Source organism: Humulus lupulus, chromosome 4, assembly GCF_963169125.1.
Source record: "Humulus lupulus chromosome 4, drHumLupu1.1, whole genome shotgun sequence".
Lineage (NCBI taxonomy): Eukaryota > Viridiplantae > Streptophyta > Magnoliopsida > Rosales > Cannabaceae > Humulus > Humulus lupulus.
In genome coordinates this window covers 249638055-249662146 of record NC_084796.1, presented here as the reverse complement: position 1 = coordinate 249662146, position 24092 = coordinate 249638055, and the positions used below count along the sequence as shown (strand labels likewise).

Sequence of the window (24092 nt, the reverse complement as noted above, 5' to 3'; positions counted from 1 at the left end):
AATCCCAATATTGAAAACAAGAAAGGTATAATGGAGAAGCCCCAAAAACTACTTTTATATTATAATTATCCAAATAGAAAAATACCAAAAATTGTACTTAACCATTGAAAACTTCTCCTATAAAAATATTATTACTAAAACAAATTTCTTTAAAACTTTGAAAAACATTATCTAAATATATTTCTAAAGAAACTTCAAGAATGTCAGTGGTAAAATTAACTAATTTATATATATATATATATATATATGATATGGATGTAATGCCCTTTGATCACAAATGTTGTTACAACCATATCAATCCAATATTATTCTTCAATCATTTTAGCATCACTATAAATTACTCCATAAATAGAATAACATCAATATCGAAGTCACACTACGTCTAGAATTTATATATATTTATGCCAAAATTTAGTCTCAACTAGTATGGAATGTGCTTGAGAATGTCTAATTATGTATGGCAATCGTCATAATTATATCATTTAGAAAGTTAAAAAGTTAAATAATTAAAATAAATAGAAAACCTCCATATCCCTTTCATACCATATATGGAAAAATAGATGAGATGAAAGGCTTTTGCACAGTAAAATCAAGGGTTTATATTTTTTTGGACTATGTATTTTTTCCCATTAACAGTTTGAACCCTGTGTTTTGACAAATTATTTTTTGGACCCTATATTTTGTAAAATAGTTAAAATAGAACCCTAAAACCGATTTTGGTCAATATTTTTTCAACTAAAATCACAAATAATTTACTAAACTAACAATTCAGAACAAAAATAAAATCATTCTGCTTAAAAACTATATTGTTATATTCAATTTTTTCTTCATCAACATTGAGTTTAGGATTCTATTTTAACTATTTTACAAAACATAGGATCCAAAAAGTCATTTGTCAAAACACAGAGTCCAAACAAGTAATGGGAAAAAACACCTATAAACAATCTATTTTAAGTTATAAAACAAAAATGGCATAATGTCAACCATGGTAGTTCACCAACTCAACCCAAAACAAAACACTATTAACGTTAAACATGTACATGTATGTGAGTTTTGGACTCAACTTCAGCAAGTCATTTTACAAGCCGTAGTAAACCCGTTTTCTTTTTGCTCAGCATTAAAGTCAGAGTACAAAGACAATTAAAAAAAAAAAAAGTCCAAAGACCCAAACCAAGAACGGAAACGGAAGCCTTTCCTTTCGATTCCCCCCATTCTATCTTAAATAAAGCTCAGCGGGGCCAATTTCTCGTACTTGCTCAGTGCGCTCTCCTTTCGTCGAGTGCCCCACCCGGTTCACTGGGCTGATGAGCCTGCGTGTTGGGCAATCTTGTTTTCGAGTGCATTTTTGTCTGCACCAACCACCTTGTCTATCTCTTTACCGTTCCTTACGAAGAAAAAGGTCGGAACACTACTTATGTCCCAGCGTGCAGCGACATCCCTTGCCTCGTCTATGTCAACTTTCAAGAAAACAACTTTCGGGTACTTACCAGCTAAGTTGACATACAAAGGAGATATGAAACGGCATGGACCGCACCATGTTGCTGTGAAATAGAGGATTGCGAGACGAGATGTCTTTGAAGCAGCATTTAACTTTGTTTCCATCTCACCGATGGAGTGTATACCGATAACTTCACCTGTCATCAATTGAAAAAGAAAACGAAAAATCAAACAACGAAATTGCAAAAAACCATGAACTAATTACAGACAGACTATGTCTAGTTATCAAAACAGTCATGCCAAGAAAGGTTGAAACTTCAGTAGCAATGCCACAGTATAAAGCTTCAGACAACAAAGTTATCCTTATTTATGTTCACAGGGCATGGTACTGGTAACTTGAAAATTCCTATATGAAAAAAATATACGATAGAATATACAACAGAGCAACCAAATTAAAGTGAGAGCTCCACAAAGAGAAACAACCACATACATGTAAACAATATAAAATGAAGGAAATTTACTCATTTGGTACCCTATGTTTTTGCAAAGTATGATCTTGGTACCCTCTGTTTTCAATAATGCTCATATAGTGCCCTGTATTTTAAAATTATACATATTTGATACCTTAGACCCAGATTTGATAGATAAAATTTTGTCAATATGATCAAACTGTCATCAGTTATATGTAATTAAGTAATTAAATTTAAATTTGAAACTTACATAATTAACAGCAGTTTGATTAAATTAGTAAAATTCTATTAATTAAATTTGAGTTTAGGGTACTAAATATGTACGATTTTAAAATATACCCATATGAACATTATTGAAAACAGATAGTACCAAAATGATTCTTTGCAAAAACACAGGGTATCAAATGGTTACCTACCCTAAAATGAATTATGAAGAAAAACACAGAGAGATCAAACATCGTACCGTCCTTGAGAGCAGACAGTGCTTCTTGAGCCTGTATAAAATAAAGCAATAACTTTAGAATAGATTTTGTCACTCTTATTCTAGTGTACAAGGACTTAATTCAGAAGTATCTAATGTCAAAATAGAGGCTGAAAAATCTAGCAGCTTTGGATTAGGCATAACAAGATTTCCCTACGAACCCGACTTTACTTTCTAAGTTTTTTTTTTTGGTTTATACATTTTTGGACCCTGTGTTTTTTCTCATTACCTGTTTGGACCCTGTGTTTTAACAAATTACTTTTTGGACCCTATATTTTGTAAAATGGTTAAAATAAAACCCTAAACCTGATTTTGGTCAATGTTTTCTCAACCAAAATCACAAATAATTCATTCTGCTTAAAAACTGTGTTGTTATATTCAATTTTTTCTTCATCAAAATTGAGTTTAGGGTTCTATTTTAACCATTTTACAAAACATTAGGTCCAAAAATTAATTTATCAAAACACAGGGTTCAAACAGGTAATGAGAAAAAACACAAGGTCTAAAAATGTATAAACCCTTTTTTTTTCAGCAAATATTACAATAAAAAAAGATGTTAGAAGTTGGACCTGACACTACCACTTGCACCACCATGTACAATCACACACCCACTTACAGTAATAATAATATTCCACATGCTACAAAACTATCCAACTATAAGAATTTAGAGGGATGTCATCTTCCTAAGTTTCAATAAAAGCAAATGATAAGATTTGACTTTAATCTACTCACTTGGGCTTCAAATTGTCTCTGCTTCTCACGCTCAGCTTTTCTTGCCTCCTTTGCTTTTCGCAGGCGTTCATATTTTCTCCTATGCTCTTCAATTTTCCGAGCATTAGGTTCGATCTGAAAAATTAACTACATAATCAAGTAACAGCTTTTGACAAAGATTTCACCTTCAAAAGAACAGAATTACCTTTTTAAGCACCAAACCAATCTCCTCGTCAAAATCAATATTGGATGCTACATGCAAATCCTTAGCAGCTTCTTCCCAATGACCCAACATTGCCCTCGCCATGCCTCTTATTTTATATCCTTTAGCAGAGTCAGGGTTGATCTATAACAAAGCATATAACTTATGAACTATGGCTGACTAAATTTATTCTTCTGTAATGTATACAAACAGAAGAAAGAACCAACCTTTAAAGCTGCATCAGCATCCCGAATAGCTGCATTTGGTTTCTTTAATATGACAAAGATACTAGCTGAAGCAAGAAGATAATAAGGCTCTTAAGTAATAGGTTCAACATAAAGGACAGAATAAAAAATTTCAGGTTTATAACAAATCACCTCTAGTTGCATAATATATTGCAGATTTAGGATTTAACGCTATTGCTTGTGTTATGTGATCAATGGCTTCATCCAGCTTACCTAAAATCGATAAAAAAAAATATGAATACAACCACAAAAACATCAATTACTAATGCTAATCACAATAATTGGATGCCATGCCTTCAGAAATAGCATTCATAGCCTTTGATTTTGCAGCTTGTGCTTCGTCTTGCATCTCTTCTGTAACCTCAACAGATGGATCTCCCATCTGCATTTACGTAGTAAATAAAGCAAAGAATGTAAAAACATATGCGAAGCTATGATTGCATAACAATGATAACTAATATTTCTGTTAATCACCTTTTGTGGGGGCTCGTTATCAGGCTCCACAACATCAGAATCATCCAATTCAACATCAGACTCAACAATGGCATCATCTTCCCCGAACGACTCATGCTTCTTGGCATCAATATTTTCCTTACTGTCCTCCATATCGTTTTTATCCTATCAATCGTGTGAGATAAAACATTACTAAAGGAACAAAAAACAGATGATCAATGAGATATTTCCTTGACATTGGCACATAACAAGATAGTTCAATCATTTGACAAGTAAAACAGGAGTCAACCAACTTAAAGATGGGTCATGGAGTAGAATAAATAAACAAATTCGCAACAGAAAATTATCATGAGAAAATAAACATGACAATAAATCAGACTTAAGATTTAGAACATTCCCAATATCCATAGAAGAACAAGAACCAAGAGTTAAGAAAACAGAGTTGCTGATAGAAGGATGAAGAGGACGACCAATGAATTGTAAATGGCTTTATTTTTCCACATCATTGAATTCGATACTTGTAGCAAAATGACAAAAGGAATTACAAGGACATCTGTTTTTGATCAGAGTAGAAATCTAGGAATATATTACACAATATCACAACACCCGAGGGAGGCAGCTCAAAGGGTCAAGTGTGTGGTTTGCTCCCACAAGGTCTGAGGTTTGACTCCTCCTAATTATAACAATTGCTATAGTTTCGTGTTTTTCGAATATTGTAGGGCTAGACAAGGAGTTCAGCTAAAAAAATATATATTTCACAACATAACAACATGTGTAAAATAAACAGTTCATTTCAACCATAAACGAAGGCACTACCCTCCAAAGCTGCTGGTACACTTCCTAATTACTTCTTCAGATGGCCACTAAATTCCCCACGGAATTTCTTAATAGAGTGTCACACATGGAAAGTGTTGGGGAACAATTAACCATTTATAAGAACATGAGTTCTTCCACTCAACCACCGATTATTTTTTAGATTGAATGGAGTCACGTGGGGGCAGCTGTCCCCGCTTGATTTATTTTCCTTTTAAAAAAAACAATATATGCTTTTATAATTTACTCCATTTCGTATTTATGCCTCCATTTTCATATAAACTTTTGCATTTATGTCATTTTTTTAAAAAAAATTGCATTTAACTTTGCCAGTTAATAAAATGTCTGGCTCCATCTCTTTCCACATATAGTGTCTTAACTTCCATTCAATGTCTTCTACATTTCTAACTTTAAAAAACTTAGAAGACAGAAGAAACTATGGATCAAGAAGTGTAGAAATAATCAACCACTTAATTCACCTTATTTACTAAAAGTAAGAAAAGCTAAAACCAAAACTTGTCCATTTCAACAAATTCTAAACAGTCAAATATGATTACATTACATAAATGTAACAAACACAGTCCCTAATCACATCTATGCAGACAACAAGTGTAACAATCAATTATATTTCTTTATTTTCAGCCAGTCAAACATCACTTACTATATTATCCTCTCCCAACATGGCTCATAATTAAATAAACAAAATAATCTCAACAAAAATGACCATGCCATTTCTGAAAACTACACTAAATTTATTTAGTGCAAAAAACAAAACAAAACGAAACTAGTTTCCTCTAATTTCATCATGTTTTGACATAGAACTTCATATTAACAAATTTCAAGTCATCACACACCCAAAAAAAAATATTAACCGAAATAAAAAAGGGCAAAGAAAACAAATATATAGCTGTTAAACGACTGAACCTGAAAAAGAGTCTTACCATATCAGGGTCAGAAGGAATTCGAGCACCCAAGCTGCAATTGAAAAAAAAAAAAAATTAAAAATCAACCAAAGAAATACATGAAATGGGCATTCACTGACCAAATTAAAAAAAAAAAAAAAGAGAGAGAGAGAGAGTAATACCTCTGAAGATAGAACTTGAAGAAGGCGAGAGAAGGGTTATGGAGGAGTGAAGGGTTTGATCTGCACTGAGTAATGAACTGCTCCAACTCTGCCACCTTTACAGAATCCATATTCCGTTCTAAACCAATCTCCACTCTTTTCGATTAGTCTGCTCCTAAATTTTCTATCTTTTTCCTTTTCTATTCCGAAGTGTGGAGAATCTTTTCGATGGAATTTTATCCAAGGAATCATTTCAACAAACATGTTGTGTGCATAAATAAATGTTAGGGAGGAATAGAGCTACAATTCAAGCCACGTACGTTTAATTAATAAATCGGATTTTATTTATCGTAATTTAATAAAATAATTTTATTGTTTTTTTTTGTCAGGTAAATAATTTTATTGATTTAAAAATAAATAAATAAATTTTATTCATCCAGATGTAAATTAGTTTTGTAGCGATGAAATTTTAGAGAAATTCTTATATAGTGTAGATGTTTGATGAAATTATAATCCCATAGTATTCATTCTACTAATTTTCTAGAAAAATTCAAATAATTTTAGATTAAAACTTAGGGTTTAAATTCGTGTATAAACTACAATAAATTATTTGAAACTAGTTATAATGATTTTACATACTAAAATCAAGAGACACTTCTACCGCAAAAGCGCCCTTAAATTGTATTCGATGAGCCCTAAAATTGTATTCAATGAGATGTAAATTACAAAATTGTTTGAGGGCAATATTGGATAGTAAATTTATCATGCTCCTCATAATAAGTATATCCCAATAATTAATATCCAAGTGTTTTGAAGTGACTTCAATAATGGATAGGTTACCTGAATTTTTTGTAAAGTATCATTTTGGTACATTGTGTTTACAATAATGCTCATTTACTACCCTGCATTTTGACATCGTAATATTTGGTACCCTAAACTCAAATTTAATTAATAAAATTTTATCAATTTAATCAAACTGCTCTTAATTATATAAGTTCCAAATTCATATTTAATCACTTAATTCATATAACTGCTTACAATTTGGTCATATTGACAAAATTTTATTTATCAAATCTGAGTTCAGTGTACCAAATATATATTGTTCTCCCTGTTTCCCCCTGGACATGAGTTCAGTGTACCAAATATGTCTTGTAAACAATCACTCTGCTCAAACATGTAGAAAAATCCATTGTCAATAGCTCACTAAAAATCTAATACAATGACTCGTGGATTAAGGCTCGTTAACACCTCAACCACGTAAAAACTCTGCTTGTTTATCTTCGATCCAATCTTTCTAGCTCTCTTTTCTTATTATATTTCTAGTTTCCGAAAAATTCGGTAAACATGTATGATTTTAAAACATAGAGTACCATATGAGCATTATTGGAAAAAAAATAGTACCAAAATGATACTTTAATACTAAATGAGTAAATTCCCTAGAATAATTAATAAGTATCACTTTATATAGTGTATTAATTTGATAATGATATATATTTGATAATAATTAATTAATTAAAATAGGCAAGAGAAAAAAGTGTCAATAATCACACATTAACATGTGAAAAAGATATGAAACAAAAATATACTGATCTGGTCAATGTGGTGCAAAAATGGTATTTTACAGCGTATTATAGAAAAGTAACAGTATGTTACAAGGCATTTGTGGTAGTATTTGATAGAAAGACTTGGCTAACAATCAAAACCAAAACCAAAAAAACTAATATTACATATCTATAAGATTTATCTATAGACCATAAGGTCAAAAGAATTGATCTCACAATTAAAAACACAATTACACGTTAATAACGACCTCTCCCAACACTTCCCCAGACTGCTTCCTCAGTTCCAACCCTTCTTTTTTTCTCTTCTCAAACCTGCCCACCCGCCGTCGGCCCCGCCTCACGGGTCAGTTTATGGCTGACAGTGGCGAGGAACTTCTAGAGTTGACCGAGATACTCGTGGCAATGGAACCAGGGGCGCCGCAGTCTGAAGAATTCTGAGGGATATTGTATGGGGATGTGCTTATCACCCTGCATGCACACAAATGCACATTCAGCTCAGAAGCTCCAGAAAAACTTAAATCTCTACGCCGATGAAGACTATATACTTTAGCCTTAAATAGCCACCTTTTTCGAGCAAGATTATCCACTACTAAAGGAGTCACGGGAAAGTAATTTACTATTGTTCATCCCAGGCTATTAATAACAAGATAAAGACATAGAACAACTAGTCCTGAATTTCCAAGAATGAGTTATAATCTAGGATTTATACATTTTTAGGCCTGTGTTTTGCCTTATTACTTATTTGTACCTGTGTTTTGACAAATTATTTTTTGGTTAAAAAAACTTTAATCAAAATCGGGTTTAGGTGTCTATTTGAACTATTTTAGAAAACACAGGGTCCAAAAAATAATTTGTCAAAACACATGGTCCGAACAAATAATGAGACAAAATATGGTCTAAAAATGCATAAACCCTTTAATTTATGAGGTTAGTTCTTTCCATTGTAAATAAGTAAATAAATAATAATTACCTCTCCTTACGCTTTTCTAAAAACCTAGCCAAGGATGCTTTACGTGCCTGAGGAACAGCTGCAACCAAAAGGGGAAAGAAAAAGAAAAAAATTATGTAACAATGATCTGTCTGTAAGAATTTAAGGTCATGTACTAAAGAAACTAATATATCACAGCTACAGTAGCAACCGAAACAGAACATGCTTAAACAATATGGACCAGGTTTATACCTGTTGGAATTGCATTTGTTGTGGCAGGACCTACTGAGCTGACTACTTTAGGTGGCTCTGCGTGGTTACTAGATGATGCTGAAGCTCCTATTGGTTTCGCTATTGTTAATCCATTCGTGCTATTAGCTGCTCCTCCGCAACCCTGAGTATCAGGGCGCATGGTCACAGAAATAGAGCCTGGGATGCTTGCGAACGAAGATGGAATATGAGACCAGTTCCTAATAAAACCATCAGCTGCTGAAGGCCTTGGTGTTGATGCCTCCCCTTGAGCCATTGAAGCGGGCTTAGTATGAGGAAGAGAAGACCCATTTCCGGCCAGCAACATAATAGCTTGGGCCTGTATAGAAAAATAGTGTAACAATATAAAATTAGGATACTTGGTTTATTGTTACAATATATGTTGAATGGTGAACTAGTGGTTATCATGGGAATCTTGGTTCATCTAAGCATAAAATCCGAAAAACTGAAAAAACTGAGTACACCGACCATCCAAACAACGAAAAAACCAAAACCAATTAAACCGAACACCAAAAAAACTGTTAACGGCATAAACCGCTACTATTCGGTCGGTTTGAAAAATCTATGTAGACCGACCGGTTTGAACTGAAACCGACCGAACTTATAAATATATATAGATTATGTTATGCTTATGGACTTTTATTATGTTTTCAAACTTTCAAATTTGTAAATGTAACTATGTTCTATGTATTTATGTTTTAATAAAGCACAAAAATAGATTACAACAATCCAAAAATTTTAGTTTTTTTTAACTAAAACTTTCTAAAAAATTATGGAATTTTTTTTAAAAAAAAATGAACTTCGGTTTGGTCGGTTTAACCGACCAAACCGCAGTCCAAAATGGTCGGTTTTTTTTCTTTAATTGGTTTGGTCGGTCGATTTTTGGATCGCACAAATCTGAACCGAAAACCGAATTCTGAATTTAATAATATGAAAAAACCACCAAAACCAACCGATACTCAACCCTAATTCTCACCAAACTATTGTTTTGGGGTCCTTGAGACACCAAATTGTCAACATTTTGATGCTTACAATTACAAATGTAGTTAAAATGAGATTCAGGCAAAAAATGTAGCAGTAAAAACAAAATCCATATAGCCAAAATTGGGTAAAATTTAGCAATGTACATACCTTCTCGGGAGATATATCATCGTATACATTGACGGATCCTCCATAAAATATGGTCAATTGAGCAGGTGCGCTGGAGGATTTGGGTGCATTCCTGCATTACAGAATCAGTTTCAAATTTATTAGATTGTCTTCTGACCATTTTGATTGAATATCATTGCAACTCACAAAATCAAGACGAAGCTAGATATTAATAGACTATGATTCAAAAGAATTGTATGAGATACCTAAGATCAGTGGTGCCAACTACGGAACTACTAGAGGGAAGAACAGACAGAGAGGATATAACCGGTACACCTCCAAAAGACTGCGGTTTCATAGTAGAAGGAACCATGCACTTAGCAGAGGAAGCAAGATGTGAGTGAACAGGTGTGCTCAAAGAAACGGACATTGTTTGATTGGGTTGATTGGATAACGGGAATATCTTCATTTCTTGGGAATGATGAGCTGTGTGTGGATCAAAATGTTGCGCAGGATAGACAGTCATCCCATAAGGAATTCCTGCTTGTTTCTCTTGAATGAAATTTTTCTACACAGAAGCAAAAGTCAGGGGTCAATTAAATCAAAATTATATCAGATGAACTAGAACACAAGCATAAATGATATCAATGCTGAAAAAGAAAAACCCTCAAGGGTGTGTGAGGTTTCAAATTTTAATACATGCAATCAGAAAAATCATCACTTTGAACTTTTGGAATGGGATCCTGCATAAGTATAATCATGCTAAAAGATTAAAAAGTTATTAAGAAAAGATTGCAAACAAACCTGAATTGCACTATCAGCAGGTGATATAGCCATCAAAGTGGATGACCCAAGAGGATCATTTACTGTCTTTCTTTGTGGCCTATTGTCTTGAGGAGCCTTGAAAGACAGGAATTGAGGAAGAGCAGAGACCTTGTTAGAGAACGACCACTGCATCCCTGAAAATTTCTCAGGTGCTGCAAAATCAATAACAAATAAGGGTAGAGAGAGCCCAATTATTTTTCTGAACAAACAAATAGCCAGTTTATAAAATCAAAGATAATAAAATACACAAGCATTCCGAATCCTAGTAATGTTATAAATTTGCTCAAAATATGTCAAACATTGAATACTAATATAAAACATACAAGAAACTTTCTTAATTCAATGTAAGAGATTAAATTCACCCACATAATATAATATGAACACACTATTCACTTGCATAATCTTTCTTCCAATGTTGAAAAAGAAATGAAAGTGTTGCAACTCTGACAAACTTAAAGACCATTAATTAGCAAATCTGAGCTAAACACATCATGAGGAGAACCATAGACATAAAAATAACAATGATTATAATATTTCATTGAATAAGTTTGTTTTCCCAGTTATGATATTATAAAAACAGGTTTACAGCTGTCCAGGCACTACATTCAGAAAAGCAAATTCGAGAATATGTTAAATGTTTAAACAAATGAGAGTCCATTGTAATGAAAAGCAGTATTCAAAATTTAATTTAATATATCAATCACATTTTTATAATATAAGGTTCTTGTTGATCAAGTTCTTTATAAAAAAATATTGAAGCACAGCACCTGGCCAGGCACTAAAGTTAAGGCCCCTCCAATTGTTTATGTAATATAAAACAACGTGATACATTAATTAAGATATGACCACCTCATGCGCATCTTATGAATAAAAGAAAATATATTATCTTATTCATACACGAAAACATTTAAAATAAAATAAAATAAAACACCTTAAAAAAATAAACTATTTAAAATTGTACAATTTAATATTTACAATAAATCCAAAAGACAACTAAGCCCACGTTTACATCCAAAAAGAAAAATAAAGCCCACATGAATTATTATTTTTTATAAAATTATAAAAGAAAATAATAATAATAATAATAATAAAAGCGGATTTCTACAACAACAACCTCACCAACTGTAAAAAATGGGAAAAAAATAAAATGATAATTTCCTTTTGACTTGACTTGAGAAATATCATCATATCACTTATGGTTGTGGTACAACATCAAGAGTAATTTGGTGGTGCCAACCACCACATGTTTTTTTTAATTTAAAGACTCTATTTATACCAAAAAAATAATGAAAAAAATAAATAAAAATGGTACTCACAAAATTTATATGTTTGAAAATTATATGCTAAGCTAAGCCACTAGTTGAAGTTAAGCTTCATTTTTTTTTCTTTTGTGAAGTGGTTAAACTTAACCAAAACGTGGTATGAAGAACACTATTTAGATATACTTAAAATACAATCAAAATAGTTGACTAAACCAACCTCCCAGCTTATTTAAGTGTAAATCTTTTGTTTGATTGGTGAGAAAATACCAATGAGAATAGCAGAAAATCAAATATGATTCTATAATGTTACTTAAAGATACAGAAAATCAATCTCAGTACCAGCAATCGCTTGATAAATCTCATAAAATAAGTGTTAAGTTCACAAATTAGGAAACTCTCCGTATTCAAAATTAAATATGTATTCGTATTCATGCAAATTTCCAGGGAACCAAACAGAGCACATGCAAAAGTGAAAAAAAGCAAAAAAGCCTCAACTGCACGCATCGAATTTCATCCAAGAACCAACTCTCTCAAGAATCTAACAAAATTCCACAGATAATTCAATAAACTTAATCGCGCACAAGATATTCTCCAAATTTAGAAACCAAACGATAGAAGAAAACATTAAAAAAAAAAAATTTTAAATCAACAAAACCAAACCTGAAGTTTTGGATTCATCAGCGGCTTCCTCTTTCACACTCAACGAACCATTATGAAAGCTCAGACCCAAAAAATCTCTCTCCATCGAAACCAAACACAAATTTTTCGAAAGAGTCGGAAAAAAGTAGTGACCAGTGAGTTATGAAAGGAAAGTTTTCAATCGAAAATGTTTCGTTGGAACTTTTCGAATTTGCAGAAAAACCCCAAAACAGAAAAATCTTCTCAGATTCGTCCAATCGAAAAGAAGAAGCAGAAGAGTGATTCGTTCTTCTTTTAAGTTGGGAAAGCATAGAAGGAAGAGACTACTCGTACGATATCGTTATAATAAATGAAATGATTAGCGAGAAAATATCGAATCTGAACCGTCCAATTTTTTTCGCTGAGGCTGAACCGTCCGATCTTCGCTTTTTTGAGTATTTTAATTCGTGTGCTTATAATTACCGGTTGGTGACCGGGAGTCACCGGTCGGAGAGCACGTGCTAAACGAAGTAGGTGCCCGTAGTGTCTGTTTCAACGTTGAAGAAAGAGAGCGATGTTTGACCTGACACGTGACATAGCCCACGTGCAGGTATCCTCTTTTTTTTTTTTAATATTTCTTTTTTTGGCTTAAAATATTGAATAATTCTTTGGTAGAGATATAGGGACGTTTTCTATTTTTGACATTTAAAAAAATTATAACTCATTTTTTAGGACTGTGTTGTGTATATTACAGTTATAGTAGATATTTCATCAATTTTTGAGAAATTATGAATAATTTACAGTGTCCAAATCATAGTTCAAACAGTCAATTGGGCGCGTGACTAAATTTTTTTTACGTGTGAAAAATAGATTGTTTGAACTCTGATTTTGGTACTGTAAATTATAACCTAGTTGTTTTTTATAACAGTGTATATTATAGTTATAACAGACATTCCATCAATTTTTAGAAAATTCTGAGTAATTTACAGTGTCTAAATCAGAGTTCAAACAGTCAATTGCATGCGTGACTAAATTTTTTTTACGCGTGAAAAATAGATTGTTTGAACTCTCATTTGGGCACTGTAAATTATAACTGGGTTGTTTTTTTTATGACAGTGTATATTATAGTTATAGCAGACATTCCACTCATTTTTAGAAAATTCTAAATAATTTACAGTGTTTAAATCATAATTCAAACAGTCAAAATTGCATATGTGACTAAAAAATTTTTACGCGTGAAAAATAGATTGTTTGAACTCTGATTTGGACATTGTAAATTATTCCGAATTTTCTAAAATATTAGTGGAATATCTGCTATAACTATAATGTACACTCTCAAAAAAATAAATAGATTATAATTTTTTCAAATACCGAAAATAAAAAATAACCGAGCAATTGGACCATTTATCGTAAAATATTTTCTTTAATTTATTATATCATGTTGTTTGGTACTCTCGTGTGTGGGCGAGTATTTGAGAGGCGCGTCACACGAGGTGTGATAAAATAAAATAAAATTCCAAATGGGAAAAACTTGATAAGATAATCTACTTATGTCATAAATAACTAGTGGAATTATTAAATTAAGAAATAATTTAATTTTCAATCCTCCATTTTACTTGAATATATGTTTTTATGTATTGGTTTAAAATAATATTCTAAATTTAATTTTGTTTAAAATATTTTTAAATATAATTTTATAAAATTTGATAATATATTTTAACTAAAATCGAGTTTAAAATCTATTTCGAACTAATTTACCAACACAAAATCTAAAAATGTTTTCCAAAAAAAAAAGTATACAGACAAATATATAGCAAAATCAGAAAGTATTATTCCTAATATCTTATTTGCATCTTTGATTTTGAGAAAAAATATATATTTTCTCATTTTTAGATTTAAACAAACAAAAAGATTGAAAAAAACAATAAATTTAAATATAATATAGTTTTATAAAATTAAAAATAATGATAGGAGGATTTTATGGCAGGGGTTTCAAAAAGAGCCCTATCGGTGGGGTTCTTTTGTATTTCCGACTCGTGAATAATTTTTGACGCGGTTTTTTTTTTATAATCGTGTATATTATAGTTATTTAGAACATCCAGTAAATTTTCGGAAAAATCTGAATAATTTACAGTGCCGAAAATTAAGTTCAAACATGTTATTTTTTATGCGCATAAAAAAATTAGTCATGCGTGCAACAATCTCTTTTTAAACTAGTTTTTGGTAATATAAATTATTTGGAATTTTCTGAAAAATTTACAGATGCTCTAAATAACTACAATATATACTATTCACATGTTGAAAACACAAAATAACCCTACTGATGGAGTTCTTTTTGAAGTCTCTATCATAAAAATTTATGTAATAATAAATGTATTTAAAAATAAAAAAATGTAAAAAAAATCACTTATAAAAAAATTCAAAAATATTTATCACTATCAGTTTTTTTTTTTACTATTTTTTTATTAAATTATTTATTTTACTCTATCCCCTCATAAAAAAATTCATTTAATAATATATGCAAAAAAAAAAAGTGTTGAGATTCTTTTCCGCTTTTCATTTATTTTTATTTGTGGAAAATAACTCTGAGTTGGATGACGAAAACGTACGCGGTTTTTGTAAACAAATATGTCCAATGGAAAGATGACACGTGGACGAGCTAATCATTTTATTTCATGGTTTGGTTTTGTGATGTGATATTTTGTTTTAAAAAATTGGTAAGGCAATACCGGTGCACAACACCATAAATAGTTTATATATTATCAAACTAATGATAAGGTTTCACATTATTTTGGTGTTGGGAGAGCGGGTTTTATGTTGTGCGAGATTCTATACTTATTTTTAAAAAAATTATATATAAAATATAATTTTTTTTTTTAAATTTAGAAGCCTTTATTTACGTAAAAAATAGCATTTTTAAAAAATTTGGGGTCTCATTGTGTGAGACCCTAGGCACAGGCCAAGTCATGTGGGACCAATGGAAAGATGACACGTGGACGAGCTAATCATTTCATTTCATAGTTTGATTTTGTCAAGTGATATTTTGTTTTAAAGAATTGCCACGACATTAACTCATATTATCAAACTAATTATAAGGTGTCACATCTTGTGGTGTTGGTAGAATCAGTTCTAAGTTGTCGAAGACCTTACACAAATATGATATTTTGAAAACAAATTTATATATAAAATATCATTTTTTTTTTAATTTTAGGAGTTTTTATCTATGTAAAAAAATAACATTTTTTAAAAATTTGGGGTTTCATTGTGTGGGGTCCTAGACACAGGCCGGGCCTACGTGTTGAGCTATGTGTATTATGTATTGTCGTTCTTGCCCAAGTGGCTTTCCGAGCCAACCACACATAATGTAATATTCATCAAATTTTTTTTCTTCAAAAATGTATTTTAAATTTTTATTTATTTTATTAAAACCAAGTGCTGAAATAGCACTTTCGTTACAATGGGCTGAGTGTATTTTAGAGCCTGTTTTTCCCTTGTTTAAAAAAAAAATTGCATATTTGTATTTTTTTTTTAAATTATAATTTTATTGATGAGAATATAGTTGTAGTTTTGGTGAAGTAATTTTTTTAAAAAAATTAAGTGATAATATTGTATAAATGTGAGAGCTGAAAGATATAACAAAAACAATTTTTTTACAACACAAAATAAATCAAAAAATTATAATCCATAATTGTTGCATATTAATTATTAACTTTCATTATTAGTTATTTAGATAATTTATTTTTTATATCAAATCAAAGAATATCATTATTCTTGACACATTAAGAAAGAAGCTCTCAATAAAAGAAAGAAGGGTGAGAGGTAAGCAATTGTTATTTTGAACTCTTTATCGAGCAATGAAGGAGGGATATGTAGCTCGCAATCGAAATGACATGTGGAGTTTGGTTTCATAAATGGGTGTTTCGAATAAAATATAGAGTAGATAGAAGCACAAATTTGTGGCCAGATGGAAGTAAGAACCAAACTTGAGGCTAAGGGATTTCAACAAACCCTTGGTTTAGATTTCTTTTAGGCATACAAACCTGGTCTCGAGCCTTCTGCTATCAAATTCATAGACATGTATAAGCGAGACTTGTGGCCAAGAGATTTCAACAAACCTTTGGTGTAGATTTCTTTTAGACATACAAACCTGTAATCGAGCCTTCTATTATCAAATTCATAGATATGTATAAGTCAGACTTGTGGCCAAGAGATTTCAACAAACTCCTAGTCTAGATTTCCTTGAGACATTCAATCTTGTAGCCAAGCCTTCTATTATCAAATTTGTGTTCACTTGCTACTTGCATCAATTGGAAAATTCAACAAGTAGATATTAATAATGCTTTTTCTGGATGAGAAGTTAGAAGAAACACTTTACATGGCCTAACTAAAAGATTTTCGGAGCTTGGAATATCAAACACATGTCTAGAAGCTCAATAAGGCTTTATATGGACTTAAACAAGCCTTAATGGCTTACATTAGAAAATTCAAAACCTCCTTAATTCCACAATTCCAAGTGAGATTTTTTTACTGTTTTTCACCAAAAGAAGTGGGAAAATCATTCTCCTATTAGTTTATGTTGATAACATTCTAATAATAGGAGAAGATTCGGCACAAACCCACAAAGTCATCACTGATCTTCACTTGCAATTTTCTCTGAAAATTTTGGACCAGTCAATTAATTTATCAGGTTTGAAGCTCTTAGAGACACCAATGGAATTTATCTCACTCAAACAAAGTATACACAATATTCACTAGCCATATAACACATACATAATCTATTGGGAGAGAGTGAGATTACACCACTACAAAAATAAGAATCTACACACAATTATCCTTGACAGAACCTAATAAAAGATTGAGATAAAGATATGTAAACCCTAGTTGTAACAAACTATTGAATTTTCTTGCAAGCTTCAAACCCTTGGTAGAATCACCACTTGAATCATTTGTTGATGATACGTGAGATGTATCACTATCCAAATTCTCTATTTCCTAGCCCTCGATGGATGCTCGAGGCTTTTTCTAATAAGAAAGGGAATTGAGATTGAAGATCATTGAAATTTACAAAGACAAACACTTTCTTTATGAATATCTTGGAGAAAACTTATGATCTTGAGAGTTGGAGAGAGAGGATAGAGAGAGAATTTAAAGAATGATCAAGTCTATCGAAACTCTATGAGAACCCTTTTATAGTGTATGCATTTTCATTAAGTCTAACCAATATAATTAATTAGAGCTTTAGAACACATCATTTAGAGCTTAAAACACGTATCTATACGGACACGTCAAGCAACATGTTGCCTCTCTATAGGCGATGTGTTGCATGTCGCATGATTCACCAAGCCCTAAGGCCTTAAGCAATGTGTTGCCTCCAGCAGGTCTAACTTCTCAAAAGTGACATTAAACACCTCCAAATGCTCCCAATTTTTTTGGGCATCCTTGAATACCTTGATGTTTTACTTTAGACCCAAAAACACAATTTTTAAATGCCTATAACAAAAATTCAATTTCACACCTTCACTATGTGAATCCATTTAGGGTTTTACACCTAGCTTGTGTAAGAGCACTTGGGCTTTGTATTTTAACCAATCCTAACAGAATCTGTCACTCATACTTTAACACTCTTGTGTCAAACTGTCCAACTATTTGCCACTAGCAGAGCACCTACTGCTGACCCAAACATCTATCGAAGTGTCATGGCGCACTACAATATTTAACAATGAACAGACCTAATATATCTCATCCACTTAACAAGTTAGCACAATTTCTCAAAGCACCGACCACAAAACATTGTGTGGCTTGTAAAAAAATTCTCAGGTACTTAGCTAGCTCTCTTAACCTCGACTTACACTTCAAGCCTTATCAATGGCTAAACATTGAAGCATTCTCATATGGTGATTGGGCCAACAACTCATTAGGTGACACACGATCCACCTAAGATTATTATTTGTTTCTTGGAGAAAACCTTATAACATAGTGCTCCGTAAGCAACTCGTCATTGCTGGATCAAGTACCGAGTCTCCAACTCTAGGTTCCGCTGAGATCATTTGAGTGCAGTCACTACTCAATGAATTTGGAGTTAAATAATGTCCAATATTATAGTGTGACAATGTTGGAGTTGCTCCCTATCCTCAAATAAGGTGTTGCATGCTCGAACGAAACATATCGAGATAAATCTCTACTTTTGATGAGATAGTCATTTGAAACCAACTTGATATCAACATGTTCCCACTCCCACATAACAACAAGTAGCTCACTTCTAACCAAACCTCTCATTATATCTTAGTTCAATTATCTACAAGACAAGTTAAGTGATCAAAGCCACTTTCATTAGTTTTTCTCTCTTCATTCTGTTATATTTTCTCTTATTGTTTCTCCTCACCAAGTTCAATGCAACATATATAAAAGAGTTCAAGACCATAATTTTCCTATTAAATTGGAAATTTTAATAAAGGGTTTATACATTTTTAGACCCTGTGTTTTGACTCATTAATTGTTTGGACCATGTGTTTTGAAAAATTATTTTTTGAACTCTATGTTTTGTAAAATGGTTCAAATAGGCCTCTAAACCTGATTTTGATGAACAAAATATTGAGTATAACAACACAGTTCTTAGGCAGAATGACTATATTTTTGTTATGAGTTGTTAGTTTGATGAATTATTTATGATTTTAGTTCAAAAAACTTTGATCAAAATTGAGTTTAGGAGTCTATTTGAACTATTTTAGAAAATACATGGTCCAAAAAGTCATTTGTCAAAACACAGGGTCTAAACAAGTAATGAGACAAAACACAAAATCTAAAAAAGTATAAACCTTTAATAAATCATCAAATATACCATTAATTCTTTCTACTCAACTTTCTTTATCTACAAGTAGGGTAGCTAAGTAGACCAATATAATTTGACTAATTTTGGTGGAGTTACCCAAATCTACTCATTTTACATATAAAAATAAATAAATACATTAATAACATTATTAATAATAAAACTAATTTTCCACATTAGAAAGTACATTAGGCATATTTTTTTATTCAAAAAAAAAAAAGCTAACCAAACATGTCACAGACTCACTCCTCTTTTAAGCTTAACATCAATTATTATTATTATTATTTAATATCGTGTGTCTATTCTTTATAATATATATTTTTTATTTTTTAATTAGTGACACTTTTTTATTTTAAATCAGTTCTCTGCCCTAAGCTACCGATATATTTTTAAATTAGAAAAGAAAATGATATTTCACATGGTATAATTTAAAATTTTAAAATATTATGTATTTGCTGTCATCGCATGTGAATTGAATAGATCTAATTAAATATTAAATGCTAAATTATTGGCCACTATTTATGATTTAAAATACGAGAATAAATATATTAAAATTGGTATATTAATGAATCACACGTGAACACTTATTTTATAATTACTCTAAAATAAAGTGGCTGGGAGTAAAATAGTTTTTTTTTTAATCTTTGTTTTGAATTTAGGGAAGCACATTTTTTTCCATGGGGACCCGCTCCTAATGAGGCGGGAAATCCTCATCTAAATGGTGAATGGGGTGGAAACGGATATAATTTTTAATTTCCAAATGTTAAATGAGACAGTTTAAATTTGTATATATTTTTATAATATTCTATATATGTGTTATTATAGTACAATAGTAACTTTTTTAATATTTTAAATTTTATTTAGGATAATGTTTAATATTTAAAATAATAAATATTGTGTAATATTTTAATTTACATCTAATTTATGATTTTTATTTTAAAATTTTAATTTAATTTTTTTTAATAAATGTGTTCTTTGTGAGGATTCTCCGCCTCTCTCCCGATGGGGAATAAGCCCTATGAGGTGGGGATAGAGATTAAAAAAATTGTAAAAACTTTGATTAGCTAACCTTATTGTAGACAAAATATTTTAAAGTAATTAAGAAAAATCAATGGCATATCATTATTGATTCATGATATAATTTTCAATTGATTCAGCTGTTTTAGTGTGAAAATATCTTTTAGTGTGAATATAATATTTTTACCACATTTATCACAATTAATTTTTATTGGCAAAATAATATATTTAAATTATATTGTGAGATTATTTTCATCCAAAAATAAGGATGTTTTCGAAAATGAACATGATCAAAAGAAATGACCAAGTTCGTTTTACCAAATAATTCTAATGTCATTGCTGACTCAACAGTTTCATTTTCTGTTGATACAAAATTAATCTAGGTGGCAGATTTTCTAAATCAAAGAAAAATGACAAGTCATTTCTTTATTGCTCCAAATTGCAAGAGAGGTAATTCAGAATATACAATTAGTTATAAATAGATAGCAAGAGCTGTTGGAAAGTCAAATATCTTATCATGTGATAAAGATAATTTATTTGATTTATTCTAACTGCATATTTTCAGGGACTGAGTTATTCTGGATAAGAAATATTCGAAAATGAACATGGTCAAGAAAAATGACTAAATTTGTTGCAGTTAGTCAAGACTGATGATCATGTTGACTCAACAGTTTCCTGTTTCATCATAACAAAATCAACCTGGCTGGTGTAGCACCCACATTATTTTGATATATATAGCCAATAATCACATGATTGCATTGCATTACATATCATACAATATGTATAATTTGAGCATATGCATATTCTTATAAGTGTTTTCATGTATAAGTATAAAAGTTGTGTATGTGATGTCTATATGTATGCTCAATATTATTAACCTTGTGGCATTTGAGTTGTCTTTTATGGGTGTTTGATGTGCTCAAGATATAAGAAAGTATGAAAAATATGGACAAGGCGTGGAATTAAGTGATGAAAGTGAGATATAGAAGGCAAAATAGGTTAAGTAGTGGAAAATAGTACAATGTCGATTACTAGTATTTCAGTGTAAAATTGAGTATTTATGGATTTACCAAATGTAATCGAGGTATGATTAAGGTCTCATTGATGATGTAAAAATGGTTTTAGAACCATTAGATCAATTCTTGATGGGAGGTATACATAATCAGTGGTATTGATGCAAAGTCAAAACGAGCTTAGCATAAGTGCGCTACGCTCGATCGGGTAAGCATAACTATTGGGTATGAAGTCATATGGACCTAAGGTTTGGTATGAGTGTTTTACACATAAGGATAATAGGCCTAGCAGATGATTAAGTCAAAATTATTGAAGTGATAAGGTTTTCATAAGTCAAAAGGTGAAATGATGAGATGAAAGGTGTCAACTTTTGACAATAAGGCTAAATCATTGAAAATAAGGAATTTTCATCAAACCTTATCACTTTGCACGACCATTATTCTGAAAAACAGAGAGAAAAGAAAACCAAAAACCATTTCTTGGCTGGTTTGAAGAAATTCTAAGGAGATCCAAGTGAAAGCAAAGCCAAAGAAGTAGATTAAGCTTAGTTCTAGCCTTTTTATGGTAAGTTCTTGTACTTGGAAGTTAAACTATGTTTTTGAATTTTTCTGAGAACTTATATATGGTGTTTTATCCTTTTTAAGATATTTCTTGGGGTTTCCAAGTGGTTTGAGGTTTAGAAAAGCTTGAAGAGATTGTTTTCGCCGAAAAGTTGCTCGGTAAGTGAAATTTTATATTGTATGTGTAACAAGCCCTGCAGGCATTGACCAATTCAAACAGTGTGCACAATATTAAGGGGCCCAAAATTTAAAAAGCAGTTGTATATGTCCATTGATATTGGGTAATCATTAGCATTGCATGCATTACTTTGCTTACTGAGCTTTAGGCTCACAGTTGTCTTGTGTTGCAGGTAGAGAAAGAAATATGTGAATGATATGAGGAGAACTGAAGCATGGTCCTGACCCTGATTTGTACATATGAACACATCGACCTTTTTGTGGGTTATTTCAGTTATCAGTGAGATGTTTGTAATAAAGTGTGAAGTTATGTTTTGAAAATAAATTGGGTTATTTAATACTTATGTATAATATGTTTGAGACACACTTTATGTTTAATGTAAATAATGTGAAATAAGTTTTCAAGTTTAAAAAAAAAAAAAAAAAAAAAAAAATGTCCAGACTTCCGCAGAAATAAATTACGATATAGTTTTAAAACGTAACACCTCAAATATGGTTTTTTTAACTAAAATAAGTGAGGGTGTTACAGCTGGCATATTTTTTTCAATCAAAGAAATTTGCAAATATCATTGTATTAATTGCAAAGACTCCAGAAGAGCTGACCTTGGACGTTTTTCTCAGCTATAAATACCTTGCCAAGGCCTTTGGAAAAATTACCTCTTTCGTTTTGTATTTTGTAAACACTTGTTGTTATTTTTTAGGAGTGTTTCTTTATAAAGATTAAGTTATTCACCTTAATCTTTGTGTGTGTGCTGAGTGCACTTGTCCATATATCTATCTTGTTCTTAGTAACATGTGGTATCTCTTGTGAACGTATTTTTAAGGATCTTTGGGAGAAGATTTCATCAAAGTCTCGCTTCGTGAGGAAGAGCACTCGCTATTCTTTGAAGGGATTTCAAGAGAATCAACATTTCATCAAAACCAGATTCGTAGAGAAGAGTACAACAAAGATTGTGACAATAGTTTAAGAGAGAGTCTTACATTGTTTAAGTCAATGCTTTTGTACACACTATTTCTTTATTAATTGGTTTATTCTCTGGGCATGACCCCGTGGATATAGGTTATTCGAAATGATTTATGAATCACGTAAAAATTCACTGTGTTCTTTATTATTTTTGCACTGTCTTTCTATTGTGTTCAATTTCTGTCGTGACAAGTTCTTATTCTGTCCCGACAAATCTTAAATATGTTTCAACATTTAATTTCCATTCCGCACCTTAATTAATTCAACTGGTTGAATTAATTTGGTAATTACTAAAAACAGAATTTCAAATATAAATAGAGACGAGGACAGGAGGAACACTCTCCGCCAATTCCCTACTCTATGTGTATCAAAAAATCATCGGCTTTGTTACAACAGTCTTTCTTTATTTCTTACAGAATCAACTATCTATGATTGCATCACAAAGTGGATGTTGTGTAATTTTTCTTAGAATTTTTTTGTTTGGATATTTAAGTGCAATTTTTAACATAATTCAAATATTTTTGCTATAAATATTCATTTAAATAAATGATGACAAAACTAACTGCATAATTTATTCATCTTAAGTATTTTAACCATTAAAGAAAAAAAATTAATAGGAAAGTGTAATTTACCGTACAACTTAAGTACTTTCACCATAAATATTCAGAATTATTAAATAAAACTTGCCAATTTAAAATTCTGAAAAGTAACCCAAGCAGATAAGTGTAGTTTGGATTTTTTTTAAGAAGAAAGAATTGATTATTAAACATTAATTTTTAAATAAGCAAAAGATAAAATACTTTAAAATAATATTGAAATATATCATTTGACCCTAAAAATTTAGAAGATAGAATAAAGATAAGTCATGGATGTCACTACATGCATCATTTTTCAAAATGACAAAAGATTAATATTAAAAAAAAAAAAAAGAACTAGCTATCTCTTCTTTATATAATAAATGGGTAGATAATTAATTTTTTTTGTTTTAATGGTTTTTTATTTTTTCGTTAACTTTAATAAAATATTCTTATATATAATAAAATATTATTATATTTAATGATAGATTATAAACATGATTTAAACTTAAATCAAATTAAATAATTAA

The 24092-nt window shown here is 30.9% G+C and overlaps 2 protein-coding genes across 3 annotated transcripts; both read right to left on the bottom strand.

Moving 5' to 3' along the window:
* Positions 1-1001: 1001 nt before the first annotated feature.
* LOC133831686 (TPR repeat-containing thioredoxin TDX) lies at positions 1002-6224 on the bottom strand. The gene is made up of 10 exons (XM_062262070.1): positions 5897-6224; positions 5754-5787; positions 4021-4164; positions 3841-3928; positions 3679-3759; positions 3529-3593; positions 3305-3445; positions 3121-3234; positions 2371-2401; positions 1002-1634 (listed from the first exon to the last, which is right to left on the bottom strand). Exons 1-10 carry the CDS (start codon positions 6004-6006, stop codon positions 1294-1296), a joined length of 1149 nt encoding a protein of 382 aa, XP_062118054.1. The 5' UTR covers positions 6007-6224; the 3' UTR covers positions 1002-1293.
* A 1251-nt stretch (positions 6225-7475) lies between these two features.
* LOC133831685 (protein TIFY 6B) lies at positions 7476-12762 on the bottom strand. 2 transcript variants are annotated; one of them, XM_062262068.1, is made up of 7 exons: positions 12472-12762; positions 10529-10683; positions 9991-10292; positions 9767-9857; positions 8618-8954; positions 8408-8465; positions 7476-7905 (listed from the first exon to the last, which is right to left on the bottom strand). In XM_062262068.1, exons 1-7 carry the CDS (start codon positions 12554-12556, stop codon positions 7782-7784), a joined length of 1152 nt encoding a protein of 383 aa, XP_062118052.1. In that variant the 5' UTR covers positions 12557-12762; the 3' UTR covers positions 7476-7781. The 2 variants fall into 2 exon arrangements, with proteins under 2 accessions (XP_062118052.1, XP_062118051.1); XM_062262067.1 differs by having other exon boundaries at positions 10529-10701; positions 12472-12761.
* Between the last annotated feature and the right edge of the window lie 11330 nt (positions 12763-24092).

Bases quoted from the DNA above. Each gene is read 5' to 3' on its own strand.
- LOC133831686 (XM_062262070.1), bottom strand. From the start codon at position 6,006: ATGGATTCTGTAAAGGTGGCAGAGTTGGAGCAGTTCATTACTCAGTGC. The intron at 4,165-5,753 runs GTAAGACTCTTT...CACGATTGATAG, and splicing joins TTCCTTCTGACCCTGATATG to GATAAAAACGATATGGAGGA. The intron at 3,446-3,528 runs GTTGGTTCTTTC...GCTTTGTTATAG, and splicing joins ATGCTGATGCAGCTTTAAAG to ATCAACCCTGACTCTGCTAA.
- LOC133831685 (XM_062262067.1), bottom strand. From the start codon at position 12,556: ATGGAGAGAGATTTTTTGGGTCTGAGCTTTCATAATGGTTCGTTGAGT. The intron at 10,702-12,471 runs GTTTGGTTTTGT...TTGATTTTGCAG, and splicing joins TGATGAATCCAAAACTTCAG to CACCTGAGAAATTTTCAGGG. The intron at 10,293-10,528 runs GTTTGTTTGCAA...GCTTCTGTGTAG, and splicing joins CTGCTGATAGTGCAATTCAG to AAAAATTTCATTCAAGAGAA.